The sequence below is a fragment of the Ursus arctos genome, unplaced genomic scaffold (assembly GCF_023065955.2).
Source record: "Ursus arctos isolate Adak ecotype North America unplaced genomic scaffold, UrsArc2.0 scaffold_17, whole genome shotgun sequence".
NCBI classification, from domain to species: Eukaryota; Metazoa; Chordata; class Mammalia; order Carnivora; family Ursidae; genus Ursus; species Ursus arctos.
In genome coordinates, this window is record NW_026622841.1 from 39252673 (window position 1) to 39271843 (window position 19171).

At 36.1% G+C, this 19171-nt stretch overlaps 1 protein-coding gene and 1 long non-coding RNA gene across 3 annotated transcripts in view; one reads left to right on the plus strand and one right to left on the minus strand.

Annotated features, from left to right (window-relative positions):
- LOC130543932 (uncharacterized) overlaps nt 1–19171 on the plus strand; it is a 200058-nt gene that overhangs the window by 130649 nt on the left and 50238 nt on the right. The window lies entirely within an intron of this gene.
- Nucleotides 1–19171, minus strand: part of DSG1 (desmoglein 1) — a 72806-nt gene that overhangs the window by 5655 nt on the left and 47980 nt on the right. For both annotated transcript variants that reach the window (XM_026496146.4, XM_057313161.1), the window contains exons 5-15: nt 18242–18397; nt 16493–16637; nt 13447–13613; nt 11604–11738; nt 11110–11295; nt 8770–9029; nt 7554–7693; nt 5597–5920; nt 4062–4195; nt 3656–3728; nt 1433–1641 (exon numbers count right to left, since the gene is read on the minus strand). In XM_026496146.4, coding sequence (XP_026351931.2) covers nt 1433–1641; nt 3656–3728; nt 4062–4195; nt 5597–5920; nt 7554–7693; nt 8770–9029; nt 11110–11295; nt 11604–11738; nt 13447–13613; nt 16493–16637; nt 18242–18397 — 1929 coding nt within the window. The remainder of the gene's footprint in view (nt 1–1432; nt 1642–3655; nt 3729–4061; nt 4196–5596; nt 5921–7553; nt 7694–8769; nt 9030–11109; nt 11296–11603; nt 11739–13446; nt 13614–16492; nt 16638–18241; nt 18398–19171) is intronic.

Sequence of the window (19171 nt, forward strand, 5' to 3'; positions counted from 1 at the left end):
CATGTGCCCTTTTATTTCATTTTTGTAGTTCATAATATTGGTTTGTAGACTTTCAGGTTAAGTCTCAGAAATATCTTTATTAGCAAACCAAGTCATTTTGCCATTTCATTCCAAAATATTTTTGAATCCTTACTATTTGCCAGACACTCTATTAGGAACTTGGCAATGCAGTAGTGAACAAAAGCAGGTGAAGTCTCTCTCTCATATGGCTTACCTTTTAGTAGGATGAGACAGACAATACATAAACATATTTGTCAGCAGGTGTTAAGTGCAAGGTGAAGGGAAAGAGGGGCCAAGGACAGCATCTCATAAAGTGATGTTTGATCAGAGGGAAGAATAAAGCAGCAGGGTGAGGAAAGCACATAGAATGTCCTGGGCAGAAGGAGCTGCAAGGTGCAAAAGTTTTGAGGCAGAATTGTACTTTTCATGAAAATAACATGTATTTGTAGGGACATGGATAGGAAGCATTCCTGTGGATTCAGTAACAGATCTCTTACTATTATCTACTGCTATTTGAAAGGCTTTACTCAGTGTTTTTTTTCAAGGTATCAGCCACCCTCTAAACCAATAGTAGAGTCAAAGAAGGTATTTTAGGCCAGAATGTAGAAGGACATAGATCTATCAGGGACAGTTTCAGAAATAGGAAATCCCTGAAGGCTTAAGTATCATATGGTGTGTAGCCACAGACAATTCTGTCACTACCGGAGGATGGCAAAATTAATTCTTGCTGGTTCTTAGAATATTCTGGAAGTGTGCTATGGCTCTTGAATCCATACTTACTGAATGTTTACTGTGTGCCCGGAACTGAGCTAGGTACTGGCAACATGATGTAGAGAACATATGGACAAGGCACTAAAAACCACGGTAGACATATAAACATATTTTAGCAATGATAGGTTCTATAAAGTCTATACACAGAGCACTACAGAAATACAGATAAAGAAACATCAGTTCTATTTTGGATGTGAGGGTTACCAGTAAAAGGTTCAGAGACACAGTGATATTTGAATAGACTCTTCAAAGACGAATAGGAGTTTATGAAAGAGATGATGGATAAAAGCATCCTGGGAGGGGCACAGCATAGGCAAAGGCATGGTGTGAATGAGGCAAAGACACTTGGTATGTGGGGCTGGTGGTAAGGAGTAACTGGAGAAAAGGGAAGGGATCATTTTATGAATAATCTTAATTTTCATAATAAGGAATTTAGACTTCATTGCTTTGGACAAATAGAGCTGGGAGCCATTGGCTATTTTTAAGTAGAGGAATAAAGTGATCAGTTCAGAATTATAGAAATTTTATCCAGCAGCAGTATGATTGTCAGGCATAGACTAGAGGCTGGGAATCTGCCAAAGCCCTGTTGAGAAATAGTGGCAGCCTGGAGTACAGCCAGAGGCACAGAATGGAGAGGAAGGCATGGCGCTTGAGAGCTTACCTGACAGAAGTAGCTTTCCATGAAGTTCATATTCAGACCTCCTTCTCTACATTCTCTCATAGAATTTCTTCTTAATGTTCCAGAATATTCTTGACATATCTCAGGTACTCCTGACGTTTTAACTCCTTCTGTTAGTTCAAATCCTGTTGTTCTTTCTCCTCCTCCCAGATCTTGCATTTCTCTGCCACCATACTCATTTGTGTAAACCCCTAAAAGTGTTGATAAAATTGTTTACTTTCTATAGTGTATTGTAGACGAAAAGTGAATAACTTTCTACAATGTGTGGTTTCTTCATTGAAGTAAAATAAAGGTGATACATAAAGCGCTATGAATACAATATTGAGTTCAAAATAATATTATTAATCAGTTTGTTAATTTGTTAGTTGTTTGATGTTAATTATTGGTTGCTAATTATGTGTCGTGCTGGAAGAGGGGGGCTGCACAGAGGTTATAAAAACCTATGCTTGAGTGAGTTTGATTTCAAATTGAGGGGGTTTGGGGGAAATACCCAAATTCTAAAAGTTAAATAGTATAAGAATACTCCCAACACATTAGAAGCACAGGGCATCCAGAGCAAGACCCGAGAACCACTGGCTTTCGGAGGAGAAGCCACGGCTGTGGTGAGGGGAAAGGTTTGCACGGAGAATCTTGGGTTTTCAGTTGGATATGACGGGTGACGAGAAGCCTGTTACCATATTTGAGGCAAGATGGACAAAATGATGGCTCAGACTATGAAAGAGCCATGGATAGGGAAAGTAGTGACAGTGGGGTAGGTGCCTCATGGCTTTAATATTTTAAAGATCTTGATTCTTAGGGACAGTGTGTTTTTCATCCTTTTATGACTTGTGCCAGATTTGTGTAAAGGCTTGTAGATGAAGTGAGGGGATAGATGCATAAGTAAATCCTGATGGATTTGATGATTTGACAAGTCTTGAGAACGGGTTGGGTGCCAAGAATAGGGAGATAGAAGAGTCAACCAGGGCTGCTGCTTTTGAGGGAGGATGTCGATGTCACTGACACAAATGGAAACATCGGGAAGAGAAATAGGTTTTAGAGGCCAGTGTGTCTAGTACTTTGAGTAAGGTGCAGTCCTACAAACATTCCTACGCCTCTCCTATTTTAGAGTTCAAAGTAGGAAAGTAATGACAACAAGTTTGAAAAAGACTGAGAGAAAAAGAAGAGAATCACTAACTTTGTTTACTCTGAGAAAAGGCAAAAACGGTATAACTGTTCTCAAAGATATAAAAAGTTTAAAAGGAATTTTTTTTTTTTATTAGCGTGGTAGCTATGCCCTTGCTGTGAAATTCGAATTGTTCCCTTGTTTCTGCCTGCTAACTGGTCTAGACCCCTGTTTTAAGGCGTATTATCATTAGAGTCTTGGTGAACCGTGTGCAAGGAGAAATTCACCCCCTGCACATGGCCTCAGCCGAGAACTTGGAGAGATTCTGATACTGTTTCATCTGCTTACTTCTAATTTGAGAAATGGGACAAATCTTTTCAGGTCAACTTTATGCTCATGCTGAGAATGGATGCAGTTTTTTTCTTTGTCATGATAGCAGCTAAAGTCAGAGTGAGTTTGAATGCAGATATTTATTTTTATGGCTACAGTTCAGTAATAGAAATGTTTTTCTCCTCCTTATGATTTTCTTAATAGCAATTTCTTTTCTCCAACTTACTTTCTTGTAAGAATACAGTATTTTATATATATATATGATATACAAACTATGTGTTAACCGACTGTTTATGTTAACAGGAAAGCATCCAGTAGTTAAGTAGTAGTTAAGTTTTGGGGGAGTCAAAAGTTAATACTTGTATTTTTGACTGATGGGAATCAGCATCCCTAACACCTGTGCTGTTCAAGGGTCAACTGTATCTTTTTTTTTTTTTTTTTTGGTAAATAATCTTTGCTCTATTAGACAGAAAACCTGGACCAGAATTGACTTGTGGTTCTTCTCTCCTGTTTATAGAGGTCCTAACAGAGTCATCTCCCAAGTACTCTCTGATGATTGAGGAAGATTTTTAAAATTCGACTTGTAAGAATAGTAATTCCTATAAGTGTTTCCCTTACCATTTGATTTGCGAATTAGTCATTTAAAAACGAATGATAGAAACAATTTTAAAGACAAGATAATCGAGAAATAGTACGGTATGCAGAGACAGAACGAATTCCTTCTTAGTCATTGGAGCTATTAAAATTAAAAAGACGCAACAAAACCTTCTTACCTGAGGTGTCAATGCATTCAATTAGATTTGCATTGTCAGGGGGTATGGGTGGTACGCAGACAGTGGTCACATCCTAAAAGACAAGACACATGTCCCCATTTGTAGTGGCTCTTTTCTGTCTATCCTTATACATTGGGTTTGTTCTCAAAATAGACTCAGATTCTGAAAGACTATTATTTTCAAAACTTCTGAAATCCATTTAACACCTGCACTTCATTTCAGAAAGCCTTTCCTGGTTACTCCCATCTACTGTGGATGCACCTTTGACTTCTCTTCATTTTCCACACGGGCTGTCCCAGAACGAAGAATAGCACAGACTATGAGTGATCGCACGCATCTGGGTTCATGTGCCTGAGGCTGAGTTTCAGGGACTATCAAAGGCCATTTCTTAAAAGTTAGCACTTACTACGGGAGGCGGCTGTGGGCCTTCTACTGCCCATGAGTGAATTGCTCCATCTGAACATTCGGGGACAGGCTCAAAGCCAGCTCCCCCACCAGGGGCACCTCCACAGTCACAGCACATCAACAAAAATGGGACCACTGTTGGTGAAAGGATAGGAATATGGGAATTAGCAGCGGAACCACATTAATATAAAACAACTTGCTCTTTTATGATTAAATTTGAAACCCTAATATCATTGCATTTGACTTCAAAATTCTTATGAAAGTTTGGAAAACAAATGGAACAACGGTCAGATACCAAAGTCAATGTGAGCTTCAGTATACTAGACTGCAATCCATTTTAATTTGTTATATAGTATACATATGACAAATAGTATTATACCATTAAAACAGAGGAGTCTTTTCACTGTCGTTTCTCTGGAAAATATTAAAGGAGACAAAAAGGAGAGCTGCGGAGCACCGGCAATATGTTTGAATCTTTGTGTTCCCTCCTCCATGCCTTTACTTTTTTTCCTTTCACACATGCCTGCCTTTTTAATTTCAGCAGTAAAATCTTACTCATGCTTCAGGTAATTATTCCCTCTATTATTTTCCTCTACGTGGATTTTTTTCTTGACATGACTCCCACACAGTTAGAGAACATTACACTGTCTAACAATGTCTTTCTGTTAATCAGCTGGGTTTTCTTATTCACCTAAATACATTTCTATCACAGAGCCTATTATATAATATAATCTTGGTAAAGGATTTGGAATGAATGGACGGATGAAGGAAAGGATGTGTAAGTAGAAAATATGACAAAGGAAGGAAAGAAACAAGAATAAAGCAAGGTAGAGAGGAAGGAACATAGGATGGTTACAAGGGAGGGATGGTAAGAGAGGAAAGAAAGGAGGAAAAGAATCCTGTGTATTTTGTTTTCTTGAAGATGTGCTAGGCTTAGAGAAAGCTTTGAATCTAGAGGTATTTGACCCCAAATATATAATTTTTAAATCTTTTATTAACTACGCTACCCAAAGGCAATCAACAATAGGAAGAACAAGCTCAAAGTGAAAGTCAGATATTACTTGCATTAGACATAATCAATACCTGGGTGATTAAGTTACTTTTATAAAGTACTTAATTCTGAAGTCTTAAAATGTTGGTTAATAATTAATATGGCTAAAAGAGTGAAATTAGAGAATTATTTCTTCTCATGTATTTTATGTTACATTCTGCAAGTTTGCTTTCTCTATGTAACTGTTTCTGATTGTTTGGATCATCTCTGATTGTCTTCTTCACTCAAGTGGCAACCCGAACCTGCCTGTTATGGTGCTTTCCCATGGCCCTGAAATGAATGCAAAGAAGTTTTTATCCTCCACTGCACTATAGGGGTCAAGCAGTTTGATTTTTTTATCCTGTAGACCCAACAGGCATTTCTTGATCAGTGCACAAAATAAGAATTGGTAAAGTGTATTTTATCAAAGGATCAGAAAGCTTATCTCCTACCTATAATTTCAGGAAAGAGGGATACATATGAATGGAATTGTTAAAAGTACTTACATCCTAGGACCAAGAATCCCATGATGAGCAGTCCAATGCCGGCAGGACCAAAATGGACATTATCTGAAGGATTTAATCCATTTCCCATTGGCTGGGTGCCAGGGGTGCCAGTGTTACTTTTGTCATCTGTGTTAGTATCAGTATCATCTCCATTCACACTTGTGCTAGTAACAGCAGGGCCAACTGTACCAGTACCCGCACTGCCTCCAGCAGTACCCCCGCTGCTTCCAGTACTGGTGCTATCAGTAACTTTTCCATTCTCAACCCAGCCAGAACCTTGAAGGTCAATATTAATTGTTCCAGTACAAGTTCTTCGAAGAGTATCTGCAACAAGATTCAAAAGGGAAGAAATATTTAATACAGTCAGTGTAAAAATCTTTGAACAATACAAAACCACTTTTTTTTGCATCAATATCGTATTTCAATGTCTTTATTCTCATCAATTTAGTAACTTCCCACATCATCCCTTGTTTGTGACTCAGTTTTTAAATAGAATCATGATGAAGATTAGTGCTCCTGAAAGACCGCCCCATATATTGAGAAGCATAAACAGTAAATGCCATGTCATGTGTGTGCTGTCATTCACCTTAGATAAATAAATCAGTCATATTCTGCATACTATTTAAATGAATGGAAGCCACTTGTATTTGTATTGTATATGCAGTAGTTAGTTGCTTTATTCTCTCCTAAATTACCTTGACAGGGATTCCTTCATTACATCTGCGCTATCTACTTCCCACAGGATTTGATTATATGATCATCTCTGATTAGGAACTGCTCAGGGCAGGAAACCCACAATGCTGAAAGTTCAAGGTGTGATTTTTTTTTCCTCCTTCAGAGATAAGATTTCCAAATTCTAGCATCCACTGTACAGCTATTAGGTTAGAAATGTGTCATAACTCTGAGGCTCTGGCTGGACATTGGTGATTATAATAATTCTTACTACAGTGTAGGAATGATGCTGATGGAACGTTATCCTTTTCTGTAGCCACTTGCAATTATTTATACGTAGTTATGTCTGAAGTAATTTTTAAAAATTCCATGATAAACTTTTTTTCTGCTCTCTTTCCCTTCCAATTTTATTGAGATACTATAAATGACATATAACATTGTATGAACTTATATACACAGTGTGTCATTTTGATATACTTATATCTTGCAGTATGATCTCCACCATAGTGTTAGCTAACATCTCCATCACCTCACGTGATTACCATTTCTTTTTTGTGATGAGAACATTTAAGATCTACTATCTTAGGAACTTTTTAAGTATATAGCAACAGCACTGTCATTGATAATCACAAGGCAAGGCTCTGCATCAGATCCCCAGAACTTATTCGTCTTGTGACTGGAGGTTTGTATTTTTTGACCAACATCTCCGCATTTCCCCATCCCTTTGGTGGCCAGTCTAATTTTAATTTTGTTGGTCTGGAAAAGTAATATAAGCATGTTACTTCCAAATTGTTCACACAAAGTTGTACCTCAACTTTCCAAAAATTATGTAAAGTTAACTTTGTTTCTGGACTAATTATTTGAAAGTAACTTACAAATACAATTTAAAAATTTCATTTCTTGACATTAATAAGAACCAACATTGAACACCAGCACTCTTCTAAGTGCTTTACATGTAATAACTTCTGTAATATCTGTAAATCCATAATCTAGTGTCCCATTTTACAGAAGAAAAGCTGAGGAATAAATGGGTTTAATGACTTCTCTAAAGTCCCATAGCTACTAAGTGATGGTACAAGATACCAATCCAGTCTCACTCCAGAGCTCATGGACTTGGCCACTGAGTTATACGGTCTCTCATATTATTAAAAATTTGATTCTATAATACCTGATATGATTTTTTTGTTACGAAAGGGTTATCTCAAAATATAACAATTAAAACTTTAATTTCTGAGTGTATATATAATTTCCTCTAGACAGGGATAAAGTTAAATTGATTTCTTACCATCTATAGATAAAATTGTTCCTTGGTATTTTCCACCAAGCATGTTGTACTGTTCCATGGTAACTCTATTTCTCAAAGTTATTATGCCTGTTTTTGAGTCAACATCGAGTAGGTTAGCTGGATTATTTCCCATTACATATCTGTATTTGAAGAAACAGTATGAATTAATGTTAGCTTTCTAAAACAGACAGATTTTGATTATAAAACACATGTTTCAAGTCAGGGGTCATAACCTCAGGATATCATTTTCAATTATTAGGGACTTTATTTTTTTTTCAGGGCAGGTGCCTTCTGTTTGAGGACATTCAGAAATAGAAAAGGTTTAAATGTAAGAAAAATGAATTGCTGGCAGCCATTTCTGCTGGAAAGATCTCTCATGCCCACTTGGATGTCAGAATAATCGTTGATTCTTGCAGTCTCATTTTCATTTGGTTTTGGCAGCATCGGAACTCTCCTGGAAGACCCAGATCCTGGGATCTCCTGGGCTGCTTCTAATTCTGAACTGTTCTCTTACCAAGGAAATTACTTCTCCATCAGCTTGGGGCTTCATTCTCTCCCTATTTTCACTCTCCCTCCCCATATACATACAGACTTTCTAGGACTTCTTTTGCATTTCCTTCTCATTTACGTATTTGTTAAACATTGGTTAGACAACTCTGTCTCAAGCACCATGCTAAACTCAAAAGACTAGAACTTCGAAAGGAGCAGAGTAGGGTGGGGAGGGTGGGATGGTCTGCCCTCAGTGAACTCACATCTGTGGAGTACAAGAGAGTTATCAATTTTAAATGCTGATTAAAGTGAAGGGAGTAACTGAAATTAGCTAACTAAATCTAATTGATTTCAACCTGGGCACATTTGCAATGGGAAAATCAGTCCGGGAAATCTTCTGGGGGAATAACCATGATATGTGGTATCAGCTAATTGGACAATAAAATACATAAACACAGAAATGTCAAACTTTCAAGATCCAGTATTTTCCACATTTTACATCTTCACCTTGTTTTCATCTTACTTTTTGCACAATTTTTAAAATATTTTTTTAAGGTCCAAGCTCTAAATTAAATAACAACTCAATAGTTAGTATTTTTTTGTGATTTAATGATGGTTTCAAAAATAATGAAAAATATTTTAATTCAGATACGTAAAATTTCTAAAAAGAACATATATACTTTAGTTCAATATATGGTAAAAATTATTTGGAAAATATCAGTCTTACCTAACAGTTGTTGAAGCTCGACCTGTGTCCTGGTCAATAGCTATAAAGTCTCCCACTTTATAATTCTGTCCCATGTTACTAGTTACTACATATGTCTTTGAACCTGGACGGAACACCGCACCTTCAATTACGTTTAACACAGTCACAGTGATTGCAGTTGCTGTGAGTTTGTATTGAGACATAATTGAATGGTGAAATTCAGCTTTATTTCTGACACCGAGACTAAGTTGCAGATTCTTCACATCTTCATAATCTAGTGGCTAGAAAATACAGAGTGAAATAGTTTTACCCTAAGGAAAAAAACCATTCTGGAAGAAAAACAAATCCTTTGATAATGGGCAAGAAAACTCTTACATCTCTTTCTTTAATTAAATATAAATACATACTCTATGTTTTATCTTTAATTCAATATAAATGCATGAAAATGTAGTAAGAAAAAAATCCAACTGCCCTAGATACTTCGTCAAAAAAGTTGAAAATATATGACATGAGTTTTAATTATCCATCAAAAGAACGTAAAAACTTAAAATAATATAGATGGTCAAATCCATGCATTTTGTAGTGCAAACACAGTTTATGTTAACTTCTGGGATTTCGGTTTTCTCACAAAGTAACTCTGTTTATTACAAAGTATGGGCCGAATATATAGTAGGTTCAATCATTTGGCTGGTTTTATCCATAAAGAACTATTTAGAAGAAATTTTACTTCTGTAAATGTGACTTCTTTCAATAAGCCCAGTAATTGAACAAAGTATAAAAATAATAAAAATCCTTATCTTCTTCAACATATTCTGGAAAAAAAATTGTTTCAAATAGCCATTTTTATTATGAAAGTTGGTGTCAATATCTACTACTTATGAAATTCACAAACAAGTACGCATTATGCCCATAAGTTCCAAATATATTTTTCTAAATTTTCACATGAGAGTAATTTAGATGACTCTCGATTCACACATCATACTCTCCACTTAGTAAAATCTTCGATCTTGGCTCCAATTTTGACTTTATTTGTAATTCAAGAATGGCTATCAAATCATGTATACATATACGTTACACATGCACACACATAATGAAGGAATTAATATATGATGTCATGCTTGGGAGAAAAATCAACATTACTCCTATTTTACAGATAGAGATACTGAGAATAAATAGACTACTCTTTTAAAGTAATATAGTAGTTTGGGGTGAAATGGATTAGGACTGTTTCCCCACATGCAATCAGATAGAATAGTGATGACAATATGAACTTAATAGCCAGAGAAACATACATTTGAATGTCAGCTGTACCACTTACTAGCTATCAGAACTTGAACGGTTACATACTCTCTCTCTCAACTTTAGTGCATTTATCTGGAATATGGGCATAGAACCTAATTTGTAAGGATGCCGTGAGAAAGAAACTAAAGCATCTACACCCTGCCTCAGTAAATGGAAGGTATAGGCATGGGCACACATTATGAAGACCTGAGATAAATGATCAGACATTCTTGTGGGAACAGAATTCCTTAGAAGTCTATTTCCCAGGACTATTCTTAAGAAAGGAAATGGTTAAAAAAGGGCTACATTTTGCCATAAAGAATACATATTGCATGTATCACACAGAATCCTTGCGTAGCTATTGCAGATTTAAAAAAGAGACTCCACAAGTCTTACAGCACAGGCTGAAACCTTTGCTCTCAGCTGCCTATGAGTCACATTTTTTTTTCTCAAGTCTTAGAGGAAATTCCACCTCTGGTTCATGAGGTGGATCATTAATGTAGGGGGGACATAGGAGAATTCTGTTCACTTGGACCATATCATTGTTATATGGACCAAAGCTCTAGTATATTTACGTTGATGATAAGCCCTGGTCAGCAGCCACGGGGAGATGGGAATGTCATAATCCTATAATTACAGTAATTTAAATTTTATAAAAACATGCCAGAGAACTAAACTTTTAATTTACATGAGAAATATTCTCAGTGCATAACAATGTACAATGTTGACAAAGACATATTTTTTAAGGCCATGTGAAATCTGCTTAAAAAATACTCTTCAAACATCTAAAACAAAACCTTAAACGTAAAATAAGATTGATTTTTAGAAATGCTCTTAATTTATATGATCTGTGAAGGAGTAGTGTATTAATAGAAGAGAGTTTCAAGTTTAATCACTGTTTTCATAAAGTCACACAAGTGGAAAAACTGTAAAAAGCCCCCTAATCCTATATCATTTTAAAACACGGTAATTTTTATTCTTTCACCCCCTCAATTTTGTGACATGTTAACATTTTATCTTAAGACCGACATTTTGAAAAAGACCAAGAAAACAGAAATATTTAGGATAATTATACCATACCTTAATAACCTTTAAAATTCCCACATTTGTCCTTTCATTCATTTCTATGTCAAACCAACCTCCCTCATTTCCAGAGATAAAGAAAATTACTCCCATCCAGTTAGCTGAGTACTCTTCATCCAAATCGATTATTCTAATCTGGAGCAAATCTGAGTATAGAGCATTTTCTTCAATACTAATGGATTGCTGAAATGAGAAGCAAAAAAATCTTAACACCAACTGTGTGAGTGAGAGAAGAACTACCCTGGACTTACAAACAATGTTTATAGTCATTCACTATTTAGAAATGAGATTTGTGTTTATAGGCTCACGCTTCATTGTCCAAATACATATATTTTTCCTACATAGTATATAAACAAACACCAGGCAAAGTACTTGTCTACATTTGGGCTGTATGTGACTAAAGATAACATGGACCTCTGTAAGTAGAATTGTTTGAACAAATTTTAGAATGTAATGAACTGAAGTTATTAATTTCAAGGACAAATACTTACCGAAGGCAGTTCCATGTATGGGATGTTATCATTAACATCAAGGATTTTAATGTTGCACTCACACTCTGCTGACATACCGTCTGCCCCACCATCTCGGTCTGAGCCTCTCACAGCAAGGGAATACTGGCTATATTGCTAAAAGCACACATTACAAAAAAAAATATCACAGTTGATCCAGACAGTCCTTATTCTATCTCATGCAAAGTTCTTTTAAAAATGTTGGTTCAACATTTACTTAAATCTATGATCAAGATATGGGTAACACAGAATATTGAAAATCCACAGATCTCACATGAATCAGTATGGCAGTTGCCTCTTCTATTTCCAGCAATGCTTATCCAGCATCATTCAAGAGAAAGAACACGTTTAAAGGCCTCATGCCTTATTATATGTCCAAGAGCTGAAAAAGTTTATAAAGGGTAAAGTGGACCAAAATGCTTAGGAGGAGAGAGATTAAGGTTTACCAAGAATTTATGGCATGAAAATTCCATACCATAAATAATCGGCCCTATAATGTGCAAGAAAAATAGAGATAACGAATGGTTTACATTTCTGGGAGGCGAGGGTGGTGGGCTGAAGCAGTGGACTTATTGATAATCTATCTTCTTGATTCTACTCAATGGTGCTTAAATTTTTAGAAGTTGGCAAAAGCAATGAAGCCTTTCCCAGACACATGCGTACACACATCCTCATTCAAAATCGTGGATATAATTTTAGAGGACTCATAGTTAGAGACATCTTGAGGTCTCTCCATGAACTCCAGGTTAAAAATATCTGCTTTGGTAGCTTGCTAGCGACTTTAATTTTTAGAGCTCTTCACCCTAAACCTCATTTGACATTAAAGGACTCCCACTGGGCTCTTTAAGGAAGTTTGAGCGAGAAAAGTTAATAGTCAATTTCTTCGATGATTATTTTCAAAGAAGTGAAAAAGAAGATATAGATCACTTAGGAACTGCTAGGATTTGGATCATTAAAAAGTGAAAATCATCTGATTTATTCTAAGCCTAGGAGTCATTAACAGGGGAACTGTCATTTCAAAATAACTATGATAATTAAAATAAAATTTAATAAAGTATAAATTCAAAAGTGAAACTTCTTCATTTATATCCCTAGAATACACACAGGTCGGGTACATCCTACCAATATTTACAAAACAATGAAAAAGTTGATACTGTTATATTAAATAATGGGACCATATGTTATTAATAGAAACCATGCTGAGTCTAACTTGCTAACAATCACTAATTATTTTTCTTATTTGTAAATGAAAAGATTGGTCTAGATGTTACTCAGTTGCTATCCATCATTCTGATTCTGTGATACATTTCCCAAAGTGATGAGGAGGCTGTCAGTAGGTGAGATACAGGAAGGAAAAAGAAGAGTTCTGTTGTCAGATGAGCTTAGGATATTCTGGGTTAAAGAAAGAGAAACAAGTTACTTAGCCGGTAGGAATTCTTGGAGCTTCTACCATGTTCATGCATTGTGTCTTGCCAAGATGGGGAACATAATAGCAATTGTTTCTTAAATCTATTTCAATATAGATCACACTTTTTATTTTTTTAATAGAGCTTCTGCCTCTGCCTTATGGATATTCTTGTGTATTTTCAAGAACATAGTTTTCTTAAATTGACGCAAATATTAAGTAGGATTGAATGAAAATGACAGTTTAAAATGTATTTGAGGAATCCCCATTTTTTCATTCTGAAGATATTTATGTCATTACCATTATGTGAAAAAGTTATATAATTATATTGTTTTCTATTTTCTTTCTTTCTCAGGTACTCTTGCTTTTAGAATCACTTGCTTTGAAACTAACAAACCATTCAAAGGAAAAAAAAATTACCTCTCTGTCTAGAAAATTATTCATTGTTCGAATTTCTCCAGTGTTTCTGTTGATAATAAACATTGGTGAGTCAGAAGGTTCCTGTCTTATGATCTTGAAGGCTATTTTTGAGTTCAAATTATTTGGTTCATCTGCATCAGTAGCATTGAGTCTCATCACCAGCGTATCTAGAAATCAAGGAAAATTAGTTGCAAGTGGACAGTTTGCATTTTCATTAGAGTTTAGTATATTTGCTTTTCTTTTTTTTTTTTTTAAAGATTTTATTTATTTATTTGACAGAGATAGAGACAGCCAGTGAGAGAGGGAACACAAGCAGGGGGAGTGGGAGAGGAAGAAGCAGGCTCATAGTGGAGGAGCCTGATGTGGGGCTCAATCCTAAAACGCCGGGATCACGCCCTGAGCCGAAGGCAGACGCTTAACCGCTGTGCCACCCAGGCGCCCCAGTATATTTGGTTTTCTAACAAGGTGTTGTTAGGGTTGGTTGGTCCATATAAAGTATGCACTACCATTTCTCCTTTCTACTTCTTCAACATATCATTAACTTACTCCTTTTTTTACCTTTGCCTTGACAAAAATATCACATTTTATCAGGAACTTATACCTTACTGATAATTAGAAAACAAAGAAATGTTTTAACTCTGCCTTTCCTTTTCTTAATCTAGTATAATACATTTTTTTAAGGCTGCTGTGGTGAAATAAAATGTTATGTATATAGCCAGACCAACGCTTTCCCAACTATAGAACTTTCTAGCTCTATGATTTTGGCTTCAGTTTCCACATCTGTAAATGTCCCCATTTACAGTACTGATAATAGTACTGTCTTCATTGAGTTCATGAGAGACTTAAACACTTTAATGAGAGAAAATCACAGAAAATTCAGTTTGACTAATGTACACTCCATAAATATATATTATTGTTCTGTTTTGCATGGTCCCCAGTGAAGTGCTAGGTAACTATTAGGCTGAAAGAGATGCTTGTTTAACTACATACTTTGTTTTATCCTTTATTTTTTCTGTGAATCTTATAACCCATTTCAGTGGAAACTGGGGAAGGAATAGCTGCCAGTGTTCATAAACTAGAAATCTCTACACTCAAGTCTGTTTCAAGCACAATTGTCCTGTCTGTAAACACAAATGTCACAGAGTATCTCCCTTCTCCCTTTCATTTTCTCTCTCAATCTCTGTGTGTATTTGTGTAATTCATTTCAGCATTCTTTTAAAAATATTTTCAGTAGGCAATTAATTAGGGCACATTCATATAGTAAGATCCAATGCCGCTGTTAAAAGGAATGAAGACATCTTCATTTCCTAATATGGAAAAATGTTAAAAATATATTTAAATAAAAATTTACATCATGGATTTGTTTGTAAAATATCTTCCCATTTGTTTCCGAAAGTATGTTTATATAATCATAAAACATATGTATCTCAGTAACAAATGATGGTGCTTGCCTCTTAAGAATGGTACTAGGGAAAACAAACATTGGATTTCTATTCCATTTTTACTTTCCATATTGTGTGAATTTTTACAACAAACATTTAAAAATGATATTTTAGAATGGATACCTAGTCAAAGTATAGGTATAGTATTTTAATGAATAAAAGTAAAATGTAGGAATTTTTAGAGTTTATAAGAAATTATCCCACTTGGGGCACCTGGGTGGCTCAGTCGTTAAGCATCTGCCTTCAGCTCAGGGCGTGATCACAGGGTCCTGGGATCAAGCCCCGCATTGGGCTCCCTGCTGGGAGCCTGCTTCTTCCTCTCCCACTCCCCCTGATTGTGTTCCCCCTCGTGCTGGCTATCTCTCTCTCTGTCAAATAAATAAATGAATAAAATCTTTAAAAAAAAGAAAGAAATTATCCCACTCAAAGGTTAAAAGTAACTATGGTAAGTTGAAGTTTTGAATTCAAATGAGAAATCATCTCTGTTATTTTTAATATATTTAGAACAATCTTCACTGGTGTGCTGGGCAGTTAATTTTCTCTAGTGACTGAATATTTGGCAGTTGAAATGTTGCCATATCCATAAGGAGGACCTTAAATCACCAAAACTCTTAGGTAAATGCTCTATCTAGTTTCTAGGTTTTCTAGTACCTCTCAACTAACTCCACTTGAGACAATCAGCTTTCAATATGGATGGTGGGCCAAACAGGATTAAGTTTATAGTACATTCCAAATACATACAATTGGTAACTTGAGTAAAAAGCAAGCAAGGCCTGTATTTATTTCATCATATATAAAAAGGGAAAACAATGCTTGCTTGGTGTTTATTTACTGTCAACAAAAGCTCTTGAAGATTATGGTCACAAAACAGATAGCCTGGGAGTGATTTCTACTAATGACTTTAAAGTAGGTTTTAAAAAAGGGTGGGGACGCCTGAGTAGCTCAGTCGTTAAGCGTCTGCCTTGGGCTCAGGGCGTGATCCTGGCATTCTGGGATCGAGCCCCACATCAGGCTCCTCCGCTGGAAGCCTGCTTCTTCCTCTCCCACTCCCCCTGCTTGTGTTCCCTCTCTCACTGGCTGTCTCTATCTCTGTCAAATGAATAAATAAAATCTTTAAAAAAAAAATTCTCTCTCTCTACCTCTCCCCTCACTGCCGCCCTCGCTCTGGCACTATCTCTCTCTCTCTCTAAAATGAATAATAATAATAATAAAAGGCAGCATGAACAGAAGTGATGAGATTGTCCTTCAGAGCAGCCAGGCTGGGAGGCTAAATCTCCCAGTGCCCCTGCCACCACTTTACAAAGTATTTTGATTTTTCTCCTTAGGAATCTAAAAAAAAAAGCTGGTGTGTGAGGTACATGAGAAAGCCCTTCTCATTTCTTTGGAGTTGCTCCTTGGTTGTGCCAGATTGGACCTGCCACCACAGTTGAAGGGAAAGCCGTTATGGAGACTTCTCATGCCTTTCTGTTCTGGATGCTTTTCTACACTTCATCTCTTACATTCATGGTGAAGTAGTACCTTCTTAGTTTGGCCTTTCATTGCTTGGCTAAGAGTGACCTGGAAGTCAGTATATTCTTGTTTACTTAATAAAATGGATTACTTACTTGCATTAGAATTTTCTTCTATTTGTCCTACAAAAGTAGACATAGAAAATACTGGAGGGTTGTCATTTATATCCAAAACCCTGACTCTGAGCTCAAGAGGCCTCTCTAAATCTTGACCCAGTGAATTAAGAGCTCGGCAATAGATCTAGGAGAGATGATAAGAATAATTACTTGGTGCAACAGATATTAATTAAGTTTTTACTTCGTTTGGACACTATCCTAGGCACTGGGGGTAACCAAAAAAAGTAAGGCATATTATTTCCTATTAGGATGTAGGTACAAGCAGTACTTAAAATCAATAAAGGGAGGCAAACGCAACCTCAAAATACCATTTGAGGAAAAGGAACATAAGTTATTTAAAAGAAGAATAAAAATACTATGACATCACAGGAGAATGTAATGATTGAGAAAGATCTTGAAAGAGAATTTCAGCAAGTGGAACTGGTATTTGGCAAGATGTTCCATGCAAAGAGATTTATATGAAGAAAGTAGCAGAGTAATGAAAATGCATTGTTTGAAATTAGGAGTAGGGGCTGTTGACTTTGAGGGTGGGGTAAAGGAGAGTCACATATGGGCTTCAAAGAAAGGTAGTATTCATAAGCTAGGTGGTGACTGTGTGGGTGTTCGTATTTTTATTGTTGTTGTTATTATTTATATATGAAGCATACATAAGTATAATGTATGCTGTTTTACCTGTGTGGTATATTCATATAAAAATGCATTGTGCTTCAAGAAAACCTAATAGATTGGCATGCTGACCTCGAGAGTTTGTGGGTAAACATGGTCAGAGATAAGACAGGAATATAGATTTGGAATAGAAGACTAAGGAATTAAAGTAGCTTAGGCAGTATGACTGAAAACACAAGCATCCATTACTACTTGAACATGTTTGGGGATATGGATGGATGGGGCTTTAATTGAAGAGCCTACAAGATCAAGGAAGGTTTTCTGTATTTCCTTTTTATTTTAAGTATTAACAAGTGTTGACCGTGATGATAAATGGAAATGGAAGCAGGTAAGGAGCAAGCAGAAGAGAGATGATAAAACAAAGTTGATAGAATAATGTTCTTGAAGAAACAGGTAATTATGGAACAATGGATACCTCTTGGGGGTAAGCTGTGGGAAAAAGCAGAAAATTAATCCTGTTTTTGGATTTAAGGCAGAACATTTCTGAACCAGGGGAGAGAGAATTGTGGGAGTATGTGATGGAAGGCCTCAGACTTTTTAATGAAGCTGGCCATCAGGTTAGCTGCTTAAAGGGGAAATGAGGTTGAGGGTTTGAAGTTTTGTCTCAGCCACTGTCAAGAATGGAAGTGTGATTCAGTTAAGGATGGATTAGAGTATTTCCAAAGCACATTCTGAGCTCAGGTGAGCTGGAGCAATGTGGATTTATAATAAAGTATGTTTACTCAGAAGAGGCTCCTTACTAGCTCAAAAATCATCACTTGACATTGAAGTTAAAGAGAACCAATATTCTCAAGTGAATTAAAGCAAAAGAAGTAAGAGTTAGGTCCTTGCCCTTCCAAACAGATATTCTAGCTTGCCACCAGGGACAGACCAGAGGCTAAAATTTTTGCTAAAGCGTTTCTCCTAATCTCTTTGTTTCTGCTGGGTCATGAGCTGCTCAGGAATTGAGACAACCAAAAATAATATGGGGATTTCTGAAATCAAATCAAATATGATCTGAGCTTAACATATTCCAAAAACAATGTAAGCGGGAACATATATTTCGACGTGGAGCCCACTTACAATGAAAAAAGGGGTGACCTCTCGATCAACTATGGATGTAATATTAATTTCACCAGTTTTTTGATTAATGATGAAGATTCCATAAGGTGGCTGATCAATTCCTACTCCAGAGATGCGGTATGTAACTTGCTGGTTTGCAGCACAATCTGAGTGAATCTGCAGAGAGAGCACAGGTGAAAATATTACGGAGAGCAGATAGAAAGTGCAGGTTTGTTTAACAACAGCTACCTTTCTCGAGAACTGTCCAATGTGAGTGCTTGTTATCTTTTGGGAAATCCTGGAAATAGTTATTTTTCTAGTTACAACTCTAGTATTTTCCATGATTACTAGCCATAATAGAAGAAATTCAATTTCTATTTCTACCAAATAAGAAAAAAAAATCACCTTAATAAATCCAGGACTATGCAGTCATCATTCATTCATTCAACATTTACAATTGATTGCATTATTTTCCTGCTCTGTGCTAGCACTGGCACTAGAGTAGGGAACTCCTTGCCCTCTTAAGGAGTTTATCAGTGTTGTCATTATATAACTTTGACCTCCCGATCCCAAAATTTTTAAAATGTAAAGTTTTGTAAGAAAATTTTAAGTAGATTTATGTAGGTGACAAGAGTCATCTGAAATGGGGAGGATGTATTATCAGAAAAATAAGGAGATTGCCCCAAATAAGTGGTTTATAGAAGCTGGGGTTCTTTCTTTGAAATGAAATATTGTATGACTCTAAGCAAATCTAACTGGGGAGTCTCTGTATATCTGTCTGAATAGGTGTGTATATTTGTATATCTATATCTATATCTATATCTGTGTGTGGGGATGTATTTGTGAGTGTATGTGTGTGTGTGTTTGTACAAAGGAAGACAAAGGGAAATGAAAGGAAAAGAGATTATGAAATAGGGTACATTGTGAGTTCTTATTTAAAAAAGTCAAAAG